The sequence below is a fragment of the Dasypus novemcinctus genome, chromosome 18, assembly GCF_030445035.2.
Source record: "Dasypus novemcinctus isolate mDasNov1 chromosome 18, mDasNov1.1.hap2, whole genome shotgun sequence".
NCBI classification, from domain to species: domain Eukaryota; kingdom Metazoa; phylum Chordata; class Mammalia; order Cingulata; family Dasypodidae; genus Dasypus; species Dasypus novemcinctus.
In genome coordinates this window covers 81,765,947-81,787,570 of record NC_080690.1, presented here as the reverse complement: position 1 = coordinate 81,787,570, position 21,624 = coordinate 81,765,947, and the positions used below count along the sequence as shown (strand labels likewise).

At 40.6% G+C, this 21,624-nt stretch overlaps 1 protein-coding gene across 1 annotated transcript; it reads right to left on the bottom strand.

Annotated features, from left to right (window-relative positions):
• Nucleotides 1-5,305: 5,305 nt before the first annotated feature.
• Nucleotides 5,306-21,584, bottom strand: LOC101431737 (sulfotransferase 2A1-like). The gene is made up of 6 exons (XM_004467137.4): nt 21,298-21,584; nt 19,959-20,176; nt 14,561-14,687; nt 8,499-8,593; nt 7,428-7,608; nt 5,306-5,706 (listed from the first exon to the last, which is right to left on the bottom strand). Exons 1-6 carry the CDS (start codon nt 21,425-21,427, stop codon nt 5,594-5,596), a joined length of 864 nt encoding a protein of 287 aa, XP_004467194.2. The 5' UTR covers nt 21,428-21,584; the 3' UTR covers nt 5,306-5,593.
• Nucleotides 21,585-21,624: the final 40 nt, after the last annotated feature.

The following is a 21,624-nucleotide window of genomic DNA, read 5'->3' as shown; positions in this document are numbered from 1 at the left end:
GATTCTTAGATTGCAGCATATTGAAAAGCATCTTTGCTTTGCTTTTTTAAATAGTTCTGTTTATCTAAATTTCTGCATGCTGTCCTGTAAATTAATTGGCACAGGTTTGAGTATACCTGCTTATAAAACTAAATGGTAAGATTGAATTCTTTACAAGGACCTCTGAGTCTTCATTAGGATTTGGAAAATCTTATTATTATAGAAGGGGAGTTAAACTAAGTTAGATCCTGGAAGTTGAAGACAAGAGCACCAGAAGCTCAGATTCTCCAATTTCTGGGAATGTAAGAGTATTAATTTATCTTTAAGTTATTTGAATTCAGCTGTCTTAAGAATTTTTGTTTGTTAATATAGTAGTACCATGCAGAGGTAGGAAAATATATGTTAAACAAACAGACACAAATCACAGAAACACAGAAGCACAGATATAAAAAACTTACTTTTGCCCATGACAGTAGAGAAACAGTAAAGGAACAGAAACATAGAGTGTATGTAATGCAAATGGTTGAGTACCTGATGCCTGGTACCTCCTAAAAACAAGCACACAAAGAAAAAACAACTCTTACTGGGGAGTGGATGTAGCTCAGTGGTTGAACCCCTGCTTCCCATGTATGAGGTCCTGTGTTTTATCCCTGGTAACTCTTGAAAAAAAAATCAGAAGAGAATTCTCTTACCTGACAGCTGAAAATAGAGGGGGTGACAGAGGGCCCAACCAGCCTTGAGCTCAACAGATGGATTTTGACCTCAATTGAAGCATGGCTGGAGTTCAAAGATCTGAGAGGGGCAAGCCAGGTGTAGCAGTCTAATACTATTGATGAATTCCAAAAAAATAAAGATTGAATTATGTTGATAAGCTGATCTTTTCCTCTGGGTATATTAGATTATATTGGATTCATAGGTTTACTTGATTAAGTAATTATGTAAATCTCTTGTGCCAATAGGGCCCTGAGTCCCAACCCTTTGATGAGTTGGGCCTCACAGATAAAAGGCATGGCAAAGCTGAGAGTTAAGGGTTTTTGATGTTGGAGTTTGATGCTGAAGCCTTAAGCCGGAGCCCTGGGAAGTAAGCGCACAGAGGAAAGAGAAGCAAGACCCTGGAACGGAGGAACCCAGGAAGCCTAAGCCATCGCAGATGTCAGCAGCCAACTTGCTCCAACACATGAAAATGGACTTTGGTGAAGGAAGTTACCTATGCTTTATGGCCTGGTATCTATAACCTCCTACCACAAATAAATAACCTTTATAAAAACCAACCAATTTCTGGTATTTTGCAACAACATCTCTTTGGCTGACTAACACAGAATTTGGTACCAGGACTGGGGTACTGCTTTTGCAACTACTGAAATGCTAGAATGGTTTCATAAATGGGTAGTGGTATTTTTTCTAAGGAACTGTGAGGTATTTGATGGAAAAGGCCTGGATGACTTTGAAAAACCTGTTGATAATAACATGGATGCTAAAGAGTCTTTTTATGATATCTTAGAGGTAAATGATGAAACTATTATTGGAAACTGGAGGAAATGCAATCCATATTATAAAGTTACAGAGAATTCAGCAAGATCAACTCCTGGTGTTTTATGGAAGGCAGAATTTGAAAATGGTGAGCCTGGGCATTTAGCTAAAGAAATTTCCAAAGTGAATCTGGAGAATGTGACTTGGATTCTGCTTACATGTTATAACAAAATGTTAGATGAGTTTAATCAACTGAGGACTGAACTGTTGACCAGAAAGAAACCAGAATCTGATTCTGGAAATTCCAAGCCCCTACAAAACAAATTCCAGATGAAAGTGCCCCATTGGAGGACTTAACTAAACTTGGAACTTTTAAATCAGGATGGAAAATGCAGCTATGTTGTAAAGACGTGTGGAAAGTCTCACTGTCTGATGGCTTGGACACCTGCTTCCTGCATGCTAAACCAACAGACTTTTTGAGAGAGCTGTATGAATAAAACCACTGTCAGCCTGGAATAAAAGGGACATGGGAAGGAGAGATTGAAGGAGAAATGACTTCAAGAGGAAAGCCATGGAAGCTGAGATCTGAAATTAGGATTTCACTTTGGGCCAAGAGAAGAACCCTACCCAAGTGTACAGAGAGGAGGAGTTTGCCCCAGCAGTTTAAGAGGTTGTATATTCCTGTCCAATGTTCTCAGAGAGTTTTGCCACTGCAGGGACAGAGAGGATCAGCACATTCCCCAAGGTTTATGGTGGTTAAGGTCAACACCCCACAGGTCTGAGACTGTTTGAGCTGCCCCCCATGGATTAGGGAAGGCCAGCTGGTCAACTCATTGCTCTGAGAGGGTTGAGCCTGCGTGACAAAGGTTAGGGAAGGCCAGATGGTCAACTCGTTGCTCTGAATGGGTTGAGCCTGTTTGCCTAAGGTTAGGGGAATGTTGTCTTCACATCACTGTACTAGGGGGGTTAAGACTCTAACCCAAAGATTGGGTAAGGTGTGGCAATGACCACAACAATTCTGGAGGGTGAGGTCTGGAGCTTGGTTTACACCCAGAAGCTTAATGAGGGTGGAACCAAGAAAATGGTGTTTGGGCAAATATGTGGAAAGGGTGGGTTCCCTTAAAGTACCAAGGAGAAGATATCATCATTTTAAGAATGACTCTCAGACAGAAATCAAATGGAGGATACCCTGCAGGTTTACTGAAAAGTAGAGGGCCCATGACTCATGTTTCCCTCCCAATTTCTCCTTATTGTAATGAAAATGTTTATCTTTTGTCTGTTCATTTGTGTATTGGAAGCAGATAAATTGTTTAGTAAGTGTCAGAGGTCTATAGCAGACAGGCCAATACCCCAAGATAAACTGTATTTTGTAAACTGAATGTGATATAATTTAGTACTTGCATTGTTACTGATTTAAGATTTTTTTTAATATTGTAATGTCTTTTTGGAATTCAGAGCATGGAGTGTAGCAGTTTGATATGGTTATACATTCCAAAAATAGATATTGGATTATGTTTTTAATCTGGTCTGTATCTGGGCATGATTAAGCTATGATTAGGGCTTTGATTGGGTCACATCATTAGGGCACTGAGTCCCCACCACCTGGGGGGTGGTAAAAGACATGGCAAGGGACAGAGTTGAGGATTTTTGATGTTGGAATTTTGATGCTGGAGTTGGATGCTGAAGCCTTAAGCTGGAGCCCTGAGAAGTAAGCTCACAGAGGAAAGAGAAGCCAGCCCAGGAAGAGAGGAACCCTGAACTAAAGAAGAAACAAGCCTTGGGAAGAGAAGAACCCTGAACCCTGACAGAATCAAGGCCTTGGAAGAGAGGAAGTCAGGAAGGCTGACCCCTCACAGATGTTGGCAGCCATCTTGCTCTAACATTTGAAAATAGACTTTGGTGAGGGAAGTAACCTATACTTATGGCCCGGTATCTGTCAGCTCCTACCCTAAATAAATACTCTGTATTAAAAAAAGTGAATTTCTGGTATTTTGCATCAGCACCCTTTTGGCTGACTAATACAGGGTAGAAGTTTAAAGTCACAAGGTCATGAAGTGTAAGTTACTTCCCTCAGCAAAGTCTGTTGCCACATGTGGGAGGAAGATGAGTGACAGTGTCTGTCTCTACCTCCTATGGCTCCATGGTCCCTGCTCCTTTGGTTCTCAGCTGTAGGCTAGCATAAGGCTTGTCTCTCTTCCTGGGCTTGGCTGCTCTGGTCTCTTCAGGAGGACAGCTGTAGAGTATCAGTCTCATCTCTCTTCTCAGGGCTGCAGAATCCTGTCTAATGATCTGTCTCTCCTTCTCAGTTCTCTTCTCCATGTTTACTTTTGTGTGAGTGCCAGGCTAACAAGGGGTCAGGGACTCAATGTCCTACTGACATGTGGAATCAAAGCCCTAGTCTTAATTGAATCAAGTAAAAGAGAAACCTCTGAATCTAATACAATCTAATATGCCCAGAGGATGAGACCAGTTTACAAACAAAATCCAGTATCTATTTTTGGAATTCATAAATAATATCAACTACCACAGAGGCTATTGTCCTCACAGCTTGACATTATGGTAGGAAGTATGAGATGGTAGGAGGGTAAATTAAAATGCCACATCATTCTCTTACTAAATTAAGCAGCTTCATTCTTCCCTAAGTGTTCCCTGATTGTTGTATGTTTTTTATTGGATTCCAGAGATCAGAAAAAGTTGGTTCTGACAGTTTTTGCCAGCTTAACCATTGCTTTAGTGGAGGGACATTGTTTTGGAATTACTCTAGTCTGCCATTTGAGGTCTGCACCTGGAATTTAGCTTTGTCTGCTCTCTGACCTCCAGTGATGACTATTTCTTTAAATACCATCAAAAAGATTCTCTTTCACTCTTTGCTTTAGATCGCTGATTAACAAATCAGAGCTGTCATTTTCTCTGTTCTGTGTTTTAGTAGCACTTTTCAACAGATACCTAATTCCATGGTCCTTATATTTACTGCTTCCCCTGTGTCTTTGAAATGACAGAGAGATTACAAATGATAGTTCATGTCATTCGAACTGTTTCTCACCTGGTTTTCTGTAGGTGGGCATCTTAGCATTTACACTGCTACACTATGCCAGGGGCTATCTATCCTCCAATACGGCAATCAATGGCTCTCAGTATAACCACAAAATTGTGCATTCATCACCATAATCCATTTTAGGACATTTTCATCACTCCAAAAAGAAAACCACCATACCCCTCACTCCCCTGCTTTTATTGACACATTAGGACACGGGTAAAGAGTAGTATTTGAACCCTGAAATTTGTATGTATCATTTGAAATCTAAAAATTTAATGAGAGATTAGGTGTGTGGAAAAGGGGTTAGGAACAAAAGATTGTGTGTCTCAATGGAGTTGAACTATTGAGGGAAATTGAATGTTAATGTGAATGATATGGAAGGTAGAAGCTGGATCTGAGAGTGGACTATGGGGCACTGATGAATGAAGAGAATGGACCTTAGGGAAAAAGGGTCTTAGAGTGTGTAGCTGGAACTGAGTGGCTTACAGGGAGCCTAATTCACAAATTACCTCTCAAGGTTAGTCGTTCTATGTAAAATATTCCTTGGCTTCTGGGTTCCTTGGGGAAGGGATACCTTTCTGGGAAGATGCCTTCTGTTTGGTTGAAATTGTCCAGGAACTTTAGACTATAGGTGACCTGGTTTTGATACATGGACTAGGCACCACTGAAGCATCTACTACAGAAATATACACATTGAATTCAGAGTAATTATTAATAGTGGGAAAAAGACAGAAAGAAATGGGACTGGTGATGGTTACAGAAAACATGGTACTGGTGTACACAAAGTTTCCTTTCTTACTCTAATACACAAGTCACAAATATTGCAAAGTATTTCCTTTTATTTTTTACCTGGGTAAAACTTATGCATGTTTTAAAATATTATTTTCTTTATTTTTCTCTATGTCTTAATTAGTACATAAGGTTTTGAAGTGAGTATGCCATGCAATTAATGAGGCACTTGGTTGTTTTCAATTATCAGATGCATAATTGCATTATATGGTTAAAGCATCCTGAATGCACTGATCGAGGTTGTGCTTCAGCTGCCCTGTTTGTGCACAGGAGAAGAAGGAGGTCAGTAGTTACGTCAGATTCAGAAACATGAGCTCATCATTCCCATGGGAAAGCCTCTCGTGGAAGCCCTGCCATCTTCTCTTCATATACTCTATCAAAAGTTTCACTCTGTGCCACTGTGAAGTGATTTTTCCAGTCCCCAGTAATTCCTGTTAAATATAAAGAATGAGTCTTCAACACATGTATAAATAGGATCTCAAGACTGCATTCCACTGCCTGTGTCTTTCCCTGCTTGCCTTCTCTCCTGAACACTGACCTGGAAATTATAGGCAGTACAGCAGAGTGGCTAAGAAATTCTGTCTGGGGTCAGCCAGCCATCGTTTCTAGCCCCAGACATCTGGTTGCATAATCTATTTGAACCCCAGTTTGCCGAATATTAAATAGGATTTTCCCTAATATTTGCCTCCTAGCAATACTGTGAGGATTGAAAAGTGATAAGGCAGCAACAAAAATAATATCTCTCATGCGTTAATTCTTATATGCAAGGTACTGTTGTAGGATTTTACGTGTACACCTGATTAATATTCTCATCTCTGTAAGACAGCAGCTGTTTTATTCTCCCAAACCACACTTAGGCCTGGCCATCTAGGTAGAAAGGTTATTCTTCCTACTCACTTCTGATTCCAGGCCACTTTTCTTCACTCTCATTTTTTTTTAAGATTTATTTTTATCTATTTCTCACCCTCCCACCCCATTCCCCCTGTTGTCTACTCTCCATGCCCATTCACTGTGTGTTCTTCCATGCCTGCTTCTACTCTCATTAGGTGACTCTGGGAACCAATCCTGGGACCTTCCAGTGTGGGAGAGAGGTGTTACTCTTGAGCCACCTCAGCTCCCCTTCTTCTGCTATGTCTTCTTATTTTTTCTCCTCTGTGTCTTTTCTTGTGTCATCTTGCTGTGCCAGCTGTCTGTGTCAGCCAGCATTCCTGCAGGGTGGCTTTTCCCATGTGAGGCAGCATTCCCACACAGGGCAGCTCTCCTGCACAGGGCCCAATTACCGTATGGGCCAGCTTGATGCGTGGGCCAGCTCACCCTCACCAGGAGGCCCTGGGCATCAAATCCTGGACCTCCTATATGGTAGACGGGAGCCCAATTGGTTGAGCCACATGTTTCCCTCATTCTCACTTTTCAATCTCATAGCAACCAGCAACACTACCCAGAGAATCTCTCCAATCTAGCTTTGTACCACCATCAGGTCAATGCCTCATTCCATGAAGATTCAAACTCAAGCACACTGGATTTCTGTTACAATTATCATAGAAAGCTTGTTGATTTCAATTTCCATATAATGGTCCTTCTAACAGTCTGGTTTGCTGTTCTTTGAACTTATATCTTTGAATGATCATATCCTTCTCCTTGTAAGCCACTCCGCTCAAAGTCACTTTATTCCTAAGGTCTGTTTCTGTTCAATCATCTCAGTGCCCCATAGCCTACTCTCAGATCCAGCTTCTACATTTCATATCATTCACATTAGCATTCAATTTCCCCCAATAGTTCAACTCCATTGAGACACACAATCTGTTGTTCCTACCAACTTTTTCCACCCACCTGAGCATTCCTTAAATTTTTAGATTTCAGATGGCTCATGCCGATTTTAGGATTCAAATACTACCCTTTTTCCATGTCCTAATCTGTCAAGAAAAGCAGGGGAGTAAGGGGTAAGGCTGTTTTCTTTTTGGAGTCATGAAAATGTCCTAAAATGTATTGTGGTGATGAAGTCACAATTTTGTGATTATACCGAGAACCTTTGATTTTATACTTTGGAGGGATTGTATGGAGTATGAATAGAGCTCACTAAAACTGCTTTTAAAAAGCATGGGAATTCATTGCACATTCATTTCCTGATTTGAAATCAAGAAAAATTTCTCACCTTTTCTCATCAATTGTGCTTTGCTGTGATCCATTATGGTATCTGGTAATTGAGAGAAATTGCTCATTTTGTTATCTTTCATGACTTGGAAGGATATGTTCTTTAGGACTGAGTTCATTTCTTCTGGGGTTAGCTTGCAGCCCAAGAACTGGCTGATCAGCTCCACAGTGCCTCTTCTGTCCTAGTAGGAAACACAAGAATCAGAACGTGGAAATAAAATTTAAGAGAAAAAAAAACTGAAAAAAGAAGCAGAGGCACAGGGGAAGGAATACCAGAAGGAGATAAAAATGAGAAGTGGGAAGAGAATGACTAGGTTGTACACATTTAGAAAATAATCAAAATGGGATAAGGGTAAGGGAGTAAAAAGAAAACCATAGACAGTTGGAGGTGATGGAGAAATGGAAAGGAGATAACCAATGTTAAAAGACATCCAAATCGATATTTATAAACCCTGCACCAGGCAACAAGAATGTGTACCCTTCTCATCCTCTCACTCAATAAAACTCCAATTTTGCTTCTGCTTGGGTACTTGCCTGGTTTTCAGAGGTCTCCTGAAGTGCACCAATGAACAAAACTGTTAAGCTCCACTTGAGTAAACTTCTTTGATAAAAGCCACCTGTTCCTATGAATATACTTGAATATTTACATATATGTGCATGCTAGAATCACACTTACATTCTCTTAATCTGGGATTATTTAAATATTTCTTGTACCAATCTCAACCCTGCCAAGTCCCATCTTTCTTTCCATCCTGACATTGCTAATTGTTTCAAGATTACATCAGATCTTTGGCCACAGAAATGTTGATGACACTTTTCAGCTTGTGTACATCCCATCAGGCAATTCCTCAGTGCATGCCTTAGATGTTTTAAGAAGAAATGAATAAGAAAAGTAAAGAAAGAACACGTCCTATATATGCAGAACAATGAGGAAAAGGTGGACAATAGCTCAACTTGATCTCCTCACTGGGATAATCTTTAACTGAGAGGATAGAATAGAACCATTAAAAATGGAGGTAAGTTAGACACTATGGAGTGGGAAAGGGAATGAAAGTTTTGGAAGAATGGTCACCTGATGCAAGTCCTCATATGCCACTACCAGGAAATTATCTTTTCCCCTCATTGACAGCCAGCCACGAATATGGTCAAACCATGATCCAAATGACACTGCAAGAGAAGTGGAGAGAAAAGGTGTCATTTGGGTCACCCTTGTGTGCCAATTGCTTGTAATACTCTGGCCAATTGTAGACATGCCGTATGTATTTGAGGAGTAAATGAGTGAAGCAGTGGACATTCTTTTCCATTTCCCCAATTCTAATGAGAAATAGTATTCTACACTTACCCCACTGATGGCAAAACACTAGTTGCTCTATAGGATAAAATATTTTAAAACCAATTTCACATATGAGAGAAATAAAATTCAGAACTTGAAGGAAATTGAGATAGTAAATTAAGGAGTTAGTGTGTTATGGACTCAATATAATATGGAGTGAAATTTTTTGTTCTTTCCATTATGAATATCATTTATTTCCCCGATACCAAAAGAAAATGTGATTAAGTGTAGCATATACTGATCTTCCTGTTCTTCACCAACCCCATACCTTTGAAACAGCACATTTTATGAAAAGTTTTACTCACACATTTACTTTATTCAAAGGACTGTAGTTTAAGAAGTCATGCCCTAAGGTATCCCATTACTTGAATATTGCTGATGTTTCCAGACTGGGGTTTATGACCCATGATGACCAGTGCCTCTACCCAGGACATGAAGAGAAAATTAGCTGACCCTTGCTGTCTCAACAACAAAATATAGGTCCCCAATTCTAGGAATGGTGAGCTCTTTTTCAGATAATATTGACAGGAAATAATAGAAACCTATGCTGACAACAAAAACAAACAAAATTCTCAAGCAGAGATGCAGGATGTTCTGGTTGACTCCAGGGTTCCAATTGTTCCTTAGTAAGGTCGAGGTGAATTCCTATATTGCAGTCACTGATAAAGAATGACATTTTCATAATTCCCTTTTTGCTTGAGTAATTTGTGATGTTTAATGTTGTTTGCAAGTAACAGTTTGGTCTAATTAAATAGGACCTCTGGTTTTTGAGGTGATGGCACCAGGGCTCATATGATAAGTTGAGTTTCTGGATATAGTGTAGATTATAAACTCCAAGCAAGACCTTGGAATCAGCATTCCAAAAATCAAAATGAAAACTATTTCTTACCTTGCAATAAAGTCACCCAAATTTTTGAGTACTGACAAGTTCTAGGCACTCTATTAATACATCCCAAAGTCCTCTTTAACCAAGAAGCAAATTGGGGCTTAAAGAATTTATGCCATTTGTCCTCTGAGAAACACCTAGTAATAGATTGAATAATCAAAATTTGATCAGAGAGAGTAGAAACTCCTAGAAAAGAACACCTTATGTAGAAATATGCAAGATCATAGCCAATTAGGGCATATTGTGCTGTTAAAGGAAAAAGGCTTGTAGTGGAGAATATGTTTACTCTGTGGGTCTGCAAGGGAGTCTCCTAAAATGTGAGCCAATTGAATAATGTGAAAGTTATTTTGGGTATTACAACCCTTTAAAGGTATCTTTTATGGAAATCCATTTGCATAAACCCAGAGTACCCTTCTTAAATAATTATTTTTAATAGAAATACAGGTTGAAGTCCATACTTCTTGATCAGGAAGGTATTATTAGCTTCATTTCTTGTCAAATCTCCATGGCCTTTTCAATATCCCCAGCTCCAGGTGTGTGAAACCTCTCCTTGTGTGCTTTCCGGTGCTTGTCCACCAATCTTAGGCAAGTGCTAGCATGCTCTATAAAATTTTCCCCACATCTTAATTGTTTTTACTTAATAATGGATTCTAGAGACCACTCTGGTAGGAGAGAAGGAGTCATTTTTTATGTTAATTAGGATTCTGTTACATTGTTGGCAGATAATTTGTTCTAGTTTTTGTTTTTTCCTATTATAAAGAAGGCTGATTTGAACAGCCCGGTACATCCCTCCTTTTTGCACTTTTTCTAATATATTCTTTCATATAAAGAAGTAAGAATCCTGCATCAAATGGAAAATGCACATCTAATTTTGTTAGATTTTGCAAAATAAGCCTTCCTAGGCTTGGACCATTTTCCATTCCCACCAGGAACAAATGATCATGCCTGTCTACCAACAGTCTCATCACCAAGGCATTTCAAAGGTTTTGAACATTTGCTGTCATAGACAGAGAGACATCCACATTAAAATCCCTGGAAACTATGACTATGTTAATGCTAGATTAAATTAAGGATCTTGAGAAGATCTTGATTATACTTGGGGCCAGTGTAATCAAAAAGGTTCTTCTAATAGGGAGGCAGGTGTCAGAGTCAGAGAAGAAGATGTGATGGTGAAAGCAGAGTTTGGAATGATGTGGCCATGAGCCAAGAAACATTGGTTACCTCTAGAAGCTCAAAAAGCCAAGAAACAAATTGTCCCCTAGAGCCTCCAAAGAGGAATGCAGCTCTGCTGATAGACACCTTGAGTTTTGCCCATAAGTCTCATTTCAGACTTCTGATCTCCAGAAGTATAAGATTAAAAAATTTGTTTTGTTTAAACCTCTAAGTCTGTGGTCACATTTTGAGCAGCAATAGGAAACTAGTACACTGGTCAACACAAGAGATGAGAAAAGGTAATATAGTTTAAATTCACACCTGTCTTATATTGAGTGAGATGTAGTACCTTTGCATATGTTTATCCCTTACTGTTTCCATGGTGATATCTTAATTTTGCTTGAAAATAGTACAGGGGAATAAGATGGGTGACAATAGGATGATTAATAGATGATAATTAATTGAAAAGCATTGAAGCTGGGCTGTGGGTACTTTAGCAGAAGGATCATTAACCCATTGTCTTTACAATTGACTATGTATTAGTGAAGGTTCTCTAGGAAAATAGAATCAACAAGAGAATCTGTCAATAGTATGTGATTTTGTAAGAGTCTCTCATGCAGCCTTGGAAATGGATAAGTCCAGGTTCTGTAGGCAGGCTGCAACCAGGGTCTCCAAATAAAGTCCAGTGAAGTTTCTTGAGGAATACTAGGAGCCAATGACTGTCCAAAACAAACTGGGAAATTCTCTCTCAATGCTGGAATCACTTCCCATTTTAAGGCATTCAGCTGTTTGGGTTAAGCTTCACTCACTGCTGATGGCAGTCTCCCTGATTGATGTAATTGTAATCAGCGATCTATGATTTACCACTGCAGTATAAAGTCAATGGTGACTGAAGTCCATAGATGCCCTTGCATTACAGTTAGCCCAGTGCTTGCTTGACCAAACAATTTGGCATAATTACCTGGCCGAATTGACACACTAGTTTAACCATCACAATTATCTTTTATGTTTTCCATTAAAAAGCTATACATTATCATCTGAAATGCTTGAAAAGATGAGAGAAAGCTAGCAATTGATTTTACTGCAGGAACCGAGTCGACAGAAGTAGTGACAGTTACACAAAGCATGGTGCATTTCTTTCTTGTTTATATCATCATAGTTTAGATTTAAAAAAATATTTAAGCCTTTTATCTTGAAATAGGTTCACAAGCAGTTGTAAGAAAGACTAGAGAGGGAAGTGGATGTGGCTCAAGGGATAGGGCTTCTGCCTACTATATGAGAAGGCCTGCATTCCATCCCTGGGGCCTCCTGGGGAAAAAGAAGAGAAAGTGTGCCTGTGCAGTGAGCCAGTGCCCTTGTGGCAAGCCAGTGCCTGCACAAATGAGTCATGCAGCAAGATGATGATGCAATAAAAGAGAGACAAAAGAGAGGGTCAAGGTGAAGCCCACTAGAAACCAGGATCTGAGGTGGTGCAGCTGACAGGCAACCTCCCTCCACATCAGAGGTCCCCAGGATCAAATCCTGGTGAATCCTAGAGGAGAAAAGGTGAAAAAGAGAAGACCAAAAGAAATGGATACAGAAGATCACACTACAAATGGACACAGACAGCAAAAAAGTAGGGGAGGGGGAAATGAAGAGGATGGGGAAAAAAAATAAAGTGAACCTTAAAAAAAAAAAGAAAGACTAGAGAAAAACCTGGGTACCCTTTACACAGCTTCCCCCAGTGTTAACATCTTGCAAAACTGTATTATATTATCACGGCTAGGAACTTGCTTTGATACTGTCTACTGATATTATTCAGAGTCTCCCAGATTTACTCCTGTGTGTGTGTTTAGATTCATGTAATTTTTTCAAATGTGCACATCCAGGTACCCACCATCACAGTTTAACTAGAGAACAGCCCCCTCAACACAGGGATCCTTCAGGGTGCCCTTAAATGCCCACATTCTCCTCCCTCCCTCCAGTCCTTAGCCACTGGCAGCTGTTCCTCTCTCCTGCTAAGTAGCTATCATCTGGGGTCCTCTATGAATGACAAGCACAAACTTTCAAAGGACTCAGACATATTCCTATGCTTTGTTTTCTCCAGCTGCTCGCGCCGATGTGGGTAGATGTGTTCAAATGCTCATTAAGCATGGGCAGCAGACAGTCCTCATGTGGGTTAATCTAGATAAAATCAGTTTTCATTTATTTTGGCTGAGAGATGCCTGTGCACCTAAAGGAGATAGAAGAAAAAAGGTGGAGATATTGGAATTCTAACTGGTTCTCACAGCAATGTCCTTTTGAGCAGGTGGACACTCCATGGCAGGAACTGGAATAAAATGCTCAAGAGGCAGCTTATAGGATTTTTGGTAACAGCTGAGGTAAACCTCATGTCGAGGACAAAAGGAATGTGGTCTTTCCAGTGCTTAGCACATGCAGCTTGAATCAAGTGTGAACAAAGAGAAACCTGCAGCAAGGCAGGAATGGAGATGAGAGGGATCAGTAGTTGTATCAGTTGAATGGAAAGGAAAAGATTTTGCTTGAGCAGGAGGACAAACCATGAAAAAGCTATCACCTGGAATTTGAAAAGGTGCAGGGAAGCTCCATGGAGAATAAACTAGAGGGGTTCAAAGAGAGGAAGAGGAAGGACAGTCTTCTGCATGAAGCAAGTGAGAGCTGGCTTAGTGCCATGTATCCCACAAAAGTATGTTCTTAACCATAATCCATTCCTGTGGGTGAGAACCCATCTTAAATAGGACACTTTGTAGAGATCACTTCAGGTAAGGTGTGGCCAATGGATCAGGAAGGGCCTTAATCCTATTGCTGGATTCCTTTATAAGCAGAATGAAATTCAGACACAGAGAAAGCCACAAGAAAAAGCCAGAAGTCAGTGGCAAGTGAAGCCAGGAGAGGCTGCCATGTAACAGAAAAGCCAAGGACAAGCATTGCTGGTCACCAGGCCCAGAACTCCTCCATCTTCCATGAGAAAGCATCACCTTGATGATGATGCCTTGGTTTTGGACATCTGGCCTCAAAAGTCTGAGCCAATAAATTCCCACTGTTTAAGCCAACCAGCACATGGTATTTGTTTTAGTAGCCCGGAAACAAAAATGAAGTCATAGATCATGGGATTTAACTCTAACATACTACAGATGACATGTCCATTATGTTGCATATACTCTTGCAGGTAGAAGGCACAGAGTCATGAAAACCCAGTCTCTAGGTGGGTTCAAAGAAAAACCATTCTAGAAGAGAGAGACAAAGAAGGACCAACCAATATGCTAGATGATGAAATGTGTCAAAGGAAGATAAAAGGAAGTGAAGGATTAGAGAGGAATGCTTTTGTTAGAATACTATGGAGCACTTCTCTGGTAAGAGGACATTTCTCCTGAGACATATAAAGGTAATTAATAAAAAATATTTGGATTTATCATCAACTGATAGAGGAATGAGGAAGATGAAAGATGAAAGAACAAACATTGAAGTCTAGCAATCAAGGGCAGAGGAGGCATAAAGAGGAAATCCAAGGATTAGCTGATATTCAGAATAAGGAGATCTACAAAGAAGGTGGACTGGGAGAACATGAGTATCCATGTGTTTGAAAAGAATAATTGGAAAACCTGTGAGGGGGCAGAGAGTGTAGACTAAGGTGGGTGGCACTAGAGGCTTATCGACATCAAGGTTGGAGGGCAATGTCAGTTATTTACCCTGAGACAGTGTTACTTGGATTAGAGGTGCAGGAATCCACCATTCCACAGAGAACCATATTTTGAGACAAACTCACCATTTCCCTGGAGGAACCATTGAAAGAACTGTTCAAATGACTCTGGAGGTTTTGCAACCTTCATTCCTCTCCAAAAGAAATAACCAGAAGTAATAATATCTCTGGGATTTCTGATTATGTAAATAGCCTAAGTGAAAAGAAAAAAAAAAGTGAGAAATAAATGGATCTCATTCCCTTGCTCCTAGATTTTAGAAAATGGCAAAAGAGCTATTCCCCATTAAAATGTGGCTACACATCAGTCTTCTTCCATTCATTGCTTTAGTAATGTTTGCTACTGTGTGCCAGGAATTTATTTAGCTACTCTAGTTGGAACAATGAACAAGACATGGGTTGTTTCTGCCCTCAAGGACATTTCAATACAAGCCAAGGGAAAGTCCTGCAGTACTTTGAAGGGAAAATGGTGTCATGCAATATTGGTGCCACTGTGTAAGCTGACCTGGGTGTGAATCAGGAGACCTGAGTTTTGTTGGGACTCTGTCACTGACTCTCTCCCTAATCAGTGCTCTTCCAGACATTTCATGTCCAGGTCGCAGCTTCTTTACCTATAAGTGTTCACTAAATCAGCATTTCACAATCACCAATCAGAGAGATGTTAATGGCTAACAGTATAAAAATGTTCTATTTATTATAAAATTCAAAATCGTGGGGTGAACAACTTCATTATGCTGCTGTCAATTCAGAAATCTCAGAGAAAAATGGTATCAATAAACCTGAAAACACTCTAGGATGTGCTGGATCCAGTTCTGACCACCTGCCTACCCCAGGGCTGTACCTGGACATGCCCGGAGTCCTGAGTCTTTAGTTATGTGACTTGTTCAAGTGAGAGCCCTTCTCTGAGCTTCAGTTTCCTCTTTTGTAGTATGGTGATAACAATGTGGTAATGGGAATAATCAGGACAATATAAATAGTTACGATAACTAATAACACTAGCTGAGAATATACCCTATATCAGCAACCAAGCATTGCAGCACTTTATCTGCAGTATAATAGTAATTTTACGAGAGGACAAGCAATACAGCATAATATTTCATGTTAAAAAATTTGCTAGAAATCAGTACATTAGCAAATGGATGAGGTGTGATTTTACCATGGGAGGATGTGCCTTACATGACAGCATTTCCCTTATGATCATATTTTAGTGAAGTATAAAAAACATGCAAAAGAAAACTCTAGTGTTTGGTGAAATGACGAACACGTCAACCTGAGCAAGAGAACATTCATGGTATCATCCTTCCTGCGTGCCTCATGCTTCTCCATACCTTTGGCACCCCCATGTGTGACCACACTCAGAAATGTTTTAGTTTTAAATTTCTTCTAAGCAGATAAGTTGTTTTATAATATAAATATATCAATAAATATTATCTACTATATGTAAATACATATTTATATAGTATATATACCATATTGACATATACAGTGTTTTTCTGTTTATAGTACATGAAAAGTATATGAATTATGCACACTATAAAAATATTAGTACTCATACTATTCTACATGCAAAATATATGCATGTGTCAATAGTTACATAATTATATAATTTTATATAGTATATATGTATATAATATATAGTGTAGTATATGTGTAAATTGAACTACAGTACACATTACATGTGTATGTAAATATACGTGTCAAGTAAAACACAATATTGCAGTACATATATTACTATATGTCTATATATTTTATGTATGTAAAATATATGAAATACCATTTATTTGTAATGCACATATTTACACATATGTGGTAAACATATATGTATTCATATAAAATTTTTATATAACACAAATAATTTTACATGTGGTTCATATATTTATATATATATACATAACTTTTATGTAATGTTACAGATAATACACAAGGTATAGGTTCTGTAAGCACATATTTATACAGTATAAATAACCATATATTTATACAATACATATATTCATACTCATGTTACAAAGCATTTATTAGCTATTTTCATGAACATACCTATATATTGTTAAAATCCCTGCAGTCTTTCTATACTTGAGTAACTGTGACCATGAAATGTGGCTAATCCCCAGGGGCTTGCAGAGGGCATTGCAACCAGACAGCAAGCAGCCCTGAGTGATTGTTGCTGAAGGGGTGAAAGAGGGAAGGGGGGGGTCTCTCAGACTCTCTTCTCTGCTGAAGTTTTCTCTCCCTCTCTCCCCATTTCCTTCTCCCCCTTCCCCCCCTCTCTCTTCTCTCTCATGTTCTGTTTTTTTATTCAATTCATTTTTTTAAACATTACATTAAAAAAATATGAGGTCCCCATATACCCCCCACCCCCCTCACCCCACTACTCCCCCAATAGCAACATTCTCCTCCATCATCATGAGACATTCATTGCATTTGGTGAATACATCTCTGAGCACTGCTGCACCTCATGGTCAATGGTCCACATCACAGCCCACACTCTCCCACAGTCCACCCAGTGGGCCATGGGAGTACATACAATGTCCAGTAATTGTCCCTGCAGCACCACCCAGAACAACTCCAAGTCCTGAAAATGCCTCCACATCTCAACTCTTCCTCCCATTCCCCACACCCAGCAGCCACCATGGCCACTTTCTCCACACCAATGCCACATTTTCTTCGACATTGACATGGAGAGGACCTGACCTACAACTAGGTTTTTGACCTTGAGCAATTGAGAAAAGTTACCTCACCGCATGGCTGATGGAAAGCAGAGAAGGGGAGGAAAGTCATTTGCATTTAAGCTTCTAGCATTAGAAGTTCCTCAAGGAATATTGTTTCCTAAATATTCCTTCTTCTTCAACTTTATTATCTTGTGATAACACCCAGGCCCTGAAATCTATGCAAATAATCAGTTTACCTCTCAATAATCTCCTACCTCAATTCTCTCTCTTCTTCCCCTTCGAGAAATAGCAATGAAACAGGATTTCTTCTTCTGCTATGATGGAGGAGTGGGTACTAAACTAATCCTCCTGCCACAGAAAACTATAAAACTAAGTATTATATTTCAGACAACAGTTTTCAAGCAGTTGCCAAGAGGCTGAGCAAGACTTGGAGTCACAGGAGCAGGGAACTAAGGAATTGAGAGCCGTGGTCTCCCCATTCTCTGTTGGGGACAATTTCTCAAATGCAGTGGAGGGAGCTGCAGTGTGAGCTCAGTCATGCTGAGGCACGGGAGCAGAGGTCATGACTTGGGGATGCTGGGGTAACTGAAATGGAGAGAATGAGACCGCAGAAAGGAGGCCGGTTTAGACAGATGGAGCCCAGAACGGCTGCCAGCACACCCCATAAACTGAGGCACACAGCTGGGCTCCAGGCACAGCACAAGGTCGCTGGAGACTCACCAAGATGGCAGCTGCTCTTAACTCATCAACATCCCTGCATCCAGGGAGGCACCCAGGCAGCCAGAGAAACATGCTAACGTTTTGTACAGTGTGAAAAAGGTGAGAATTCCTCCTGGCTTCTCATCGGAAAATATATAGGCCCAAAGAAAGTGGAAAGCTGGCTTTAAAGTGCTGGAAGGAAAACACATCCGTGCACGCACACACAACCATTAGCCCTGAATCCTTTATCCATGAAAGCTGAGAATTTATTACCAGTAGCTCTACCCTACCATAAAACCTGCTTGGGGAGTGGGGCACATGGGAATCTCCTATATTTTTTAAGTTAACATTTTGTGTGGCCTATGTGTCTTTTAAAAATAAATTAAAAATGTATTTTTTTTAAATGCTAAAACAAGTCTCTCAGTATGAGAGAAAATGGTAATGCATCTAGGAAACTGTAAAGAGCCTCAGAAACAGTAATTAAGTGAGCAAATATTAAAGATAATATTTTTCCTCCTGTAATTCATTAAAAGGCTCTTGACAGCAAATTAACAGCACAGTAAAGCCATTTTTATGTCTATCAACTCAGGTGCCCATGGCACAGTTGCTCTGCTCCACCTTGTTCTGTCTCCAGGTTGTCCCCGTCTAGCGGATCAAAAGCTTCAGTCACACAGTTCAACACCCCAGCTTTCCCTTGCTCAGACCCTAAATGAAGGACCAAAGCTTCCATCCATACTCCACCTGCAAACCCCTGCCCTCCTGGGAGGCCCAATACCCTCCTTACATTTCTCTCTCTGCTTCACCCTCTTAATATATTTATGATGGTTTTAAAAATAGGTCTTATTCCTTGAGCATGCCCTGGCATCAGATACAATGCCACACAATCGCTAAGCAGTGTTATTGCTATGGAAGTAGCTAATTATAGGTCTACTCATCATCTTTTTCCACTTAATCCTTTAGGAGCTAACTTGAGTTGACCTCAGTCAGCACATTTTTTTCTTTTATGGAGCCTAATACACACTAGATATATAATATCTAAAAATACACAAAGAAAAAAATGCAGGAATGCATGCATAAAAGAATAAATGAATTCAGGAATGAATACCACCTATTTGAGCTGCAAAGGCATTGCACTATTGCTCTTAAAAGCTGGAAAGCCAAGATTCAAACCAGAATTTTCTGAAACAAAACCCCTATAATTTTCCAGACCTTGGTCTTGGGTCATTTTTGTTTTGTTTTTATTCATTCTTTTCTTCATCCAATATTTTCTAAAGTCTCTATGTTGTACCAAACATTATGCCAGGTTAGTGTAAAATAGTAAAAAAAAAAAAAAAAAAAGTAACAAAATAAGCATAACTTCCATGCCCCTGGAGAAATCAGTGAAACAAATGAACCTGACAATAAACAAGTAGAGAGAAATATAGCACAACATTAACATAATCTAGCACACTGTGGTTTTAGAATCCTTTGATAATACTTCTACTACCATATCACATAAGATGGTTTAATGAGGGAGTTTCATGTAAGTTACTCAACATCTTTGGTGTCATATGATTTCAACAATAATCTAAGGAGAATACACATTTGCATTTATTGGCCCAGGGTCACTCAGTGTTAGAGCCATACTTAAGAACTCCTGGAATTATCCATGAGGCATGTGGAGCTTTTTTAAGGAGTGGGGGGAAGAACCAGGGATTGAACCCAGGACCTCATACGTGGGAGGCAGGCACTCAGCCACTGAGCTACATGTGGTGTTCTGATTGGGAAAGCCATGCCATGCATAGATGATATCACGCTTGGAGAAACACAGCTGGGTTCCAGATGTGAGCAGCAAGCCATATTTCCTCTGAAATATAGGTTCTGATCTATAACCTATAAATGGGCAACTCAGTGTTGGGGTGAGACAGTGATCAACTTACTAACGAAGACAATATTTTTGGGAGCCACCCCACAGAGTTTACTTAATGTCAGACACTATAGCTTGGAACAAGGTTGTCTAATATGCTCACGTTAAGAAACCACATATTAACTCGGACCCTAAAACACGGGCATTCATGATGCCCTAGAAGGTCAGAGGGCCGTTGCCCTGGTTTGCTCACCTTGGCTTTGGAACTGAAGAATGACCTGGGGAAGAGCTGAATGGGGAGGTGGGAGGAGTAGAAGCGTGGGCCTTTTTGGGGTGTACGCTTCATTATGTATTCATAACCATCCACACTTTCTATCCACGGTGAGCGATCCCAGGTGACCACAGACTGGACCCAGCTGGGGTCTCCTCTGGAATGAATCAGGCTGATGATCTCCACCAACCAGTTGGTTCCTAGATAAAGAAAGAAAAAAGTGATGCCTAAGCCAATCTGACCTTTGGCCCTGCCTCTTAAAGGCAGTTTTCTATTTCAGAGATGATGCCCACGCCCATAAATCCAATTATGTTGATGTTCCTTATTTGCCTTCCTCAGCAGCATTTGGTCAGTTCTCTGCACTCAAAACACCTCCCTGGGCATCCCCTGCTCCTGCTGCTCCCTCTTCTTTGCTCCCTCCTCATCAGACACACAACACTCACCCCTAACCAGTTTATCTCATTCCATATCTAGAGCTAGGGTGAGTTTGAACCTGAGGATTTCAGAATTGATGGAGAGAAAGAATTAATCACTAAATGGATGTAACACAGAATCTATACTCAGGGCTGCTGCTCCACAGGTTTGTGCAAGGGGCAAGCTCCTGCAGCCAGAAGCTCCCGGAGGCTAGCCCCACTGCAGAGAGGATGCGAGCCAGGGGAAACCCCACCCTCCAAGGGGAGAGCATAAAAGAAGGGGCCTGCTGCTGTGCTGGAGACAGCCCTGTGGGGAGCAGCTGGCAGGAAGCTTTTGGCCTTAGGGGTGCTGGTTTTACCTTATCACTGGTAAACAGATGTTGGGCAGGTGAACTCCAAGGCTCAAAGTTCCTTGTTTGGGTTGTTTTTAGAAGAATGCAAATTCGGCACCAGTGGCCTTTTGAAAATTGCTGACCCCTATGGTGGTTAGGGCTGTAGGTTATCGCTGTGAACACATCCAGCTTCACCATGTTGCCCTCCTTCCCATCCTACATGGGACAAAGGTCCCTAGCTTTGCAATTCCTTGAATATGCGTCTTTTTACTCTAGGCTTTTTATACACACACCTTCCCCCCTTCACCTAACTAACATTCATACTTGAAATCTCAGGGTAGAAATACTTCACCAACTCTCCCCCCAAATACTCCCTTGTGATCACAAGCATCAGCTTCAGGATTCTCTCCAGCAAGGCCCCGTATGATGTCAGGTCCTTCGGATTATGGGGGCCTCTCTCTGCCCTTGGAGTCAACAGGATGCTGCTCTGATCACCAACAGCCAATGGGAAGCAGAGAGCAGGCACTGGTGACATCAGCCCCCAGCCTTCCTCAGTTTAGGATCCTGCTTCCTTACCTGACTTTGGGTAAGAAAGTGTAATGACATCTTCGTCCTTCACCACAAATTCATCCCGCAGAAGCTCCAGGTTTTCAAGAGTGACTTTAGGGAAAGGAATCCCGTCTACCCACACAAAATCAGCAGCCATCCCAAATGCTTCCTGCGGAGCCTTCTAGCAGCTCCGGTGTCAGCAGTCCTGGAAGCAGCTGCTGGCCTATTCCAGGTGCTGAGGAAGCTGAGCCTTTTATGAAAGCAGGAGCTTAGACAGACCAATCTGTACCTTGCTGAGGTTGCCTTGCTGGGCCACAGCCATGAAAATGCCAAGAGTGACAGGACATGGCTCTC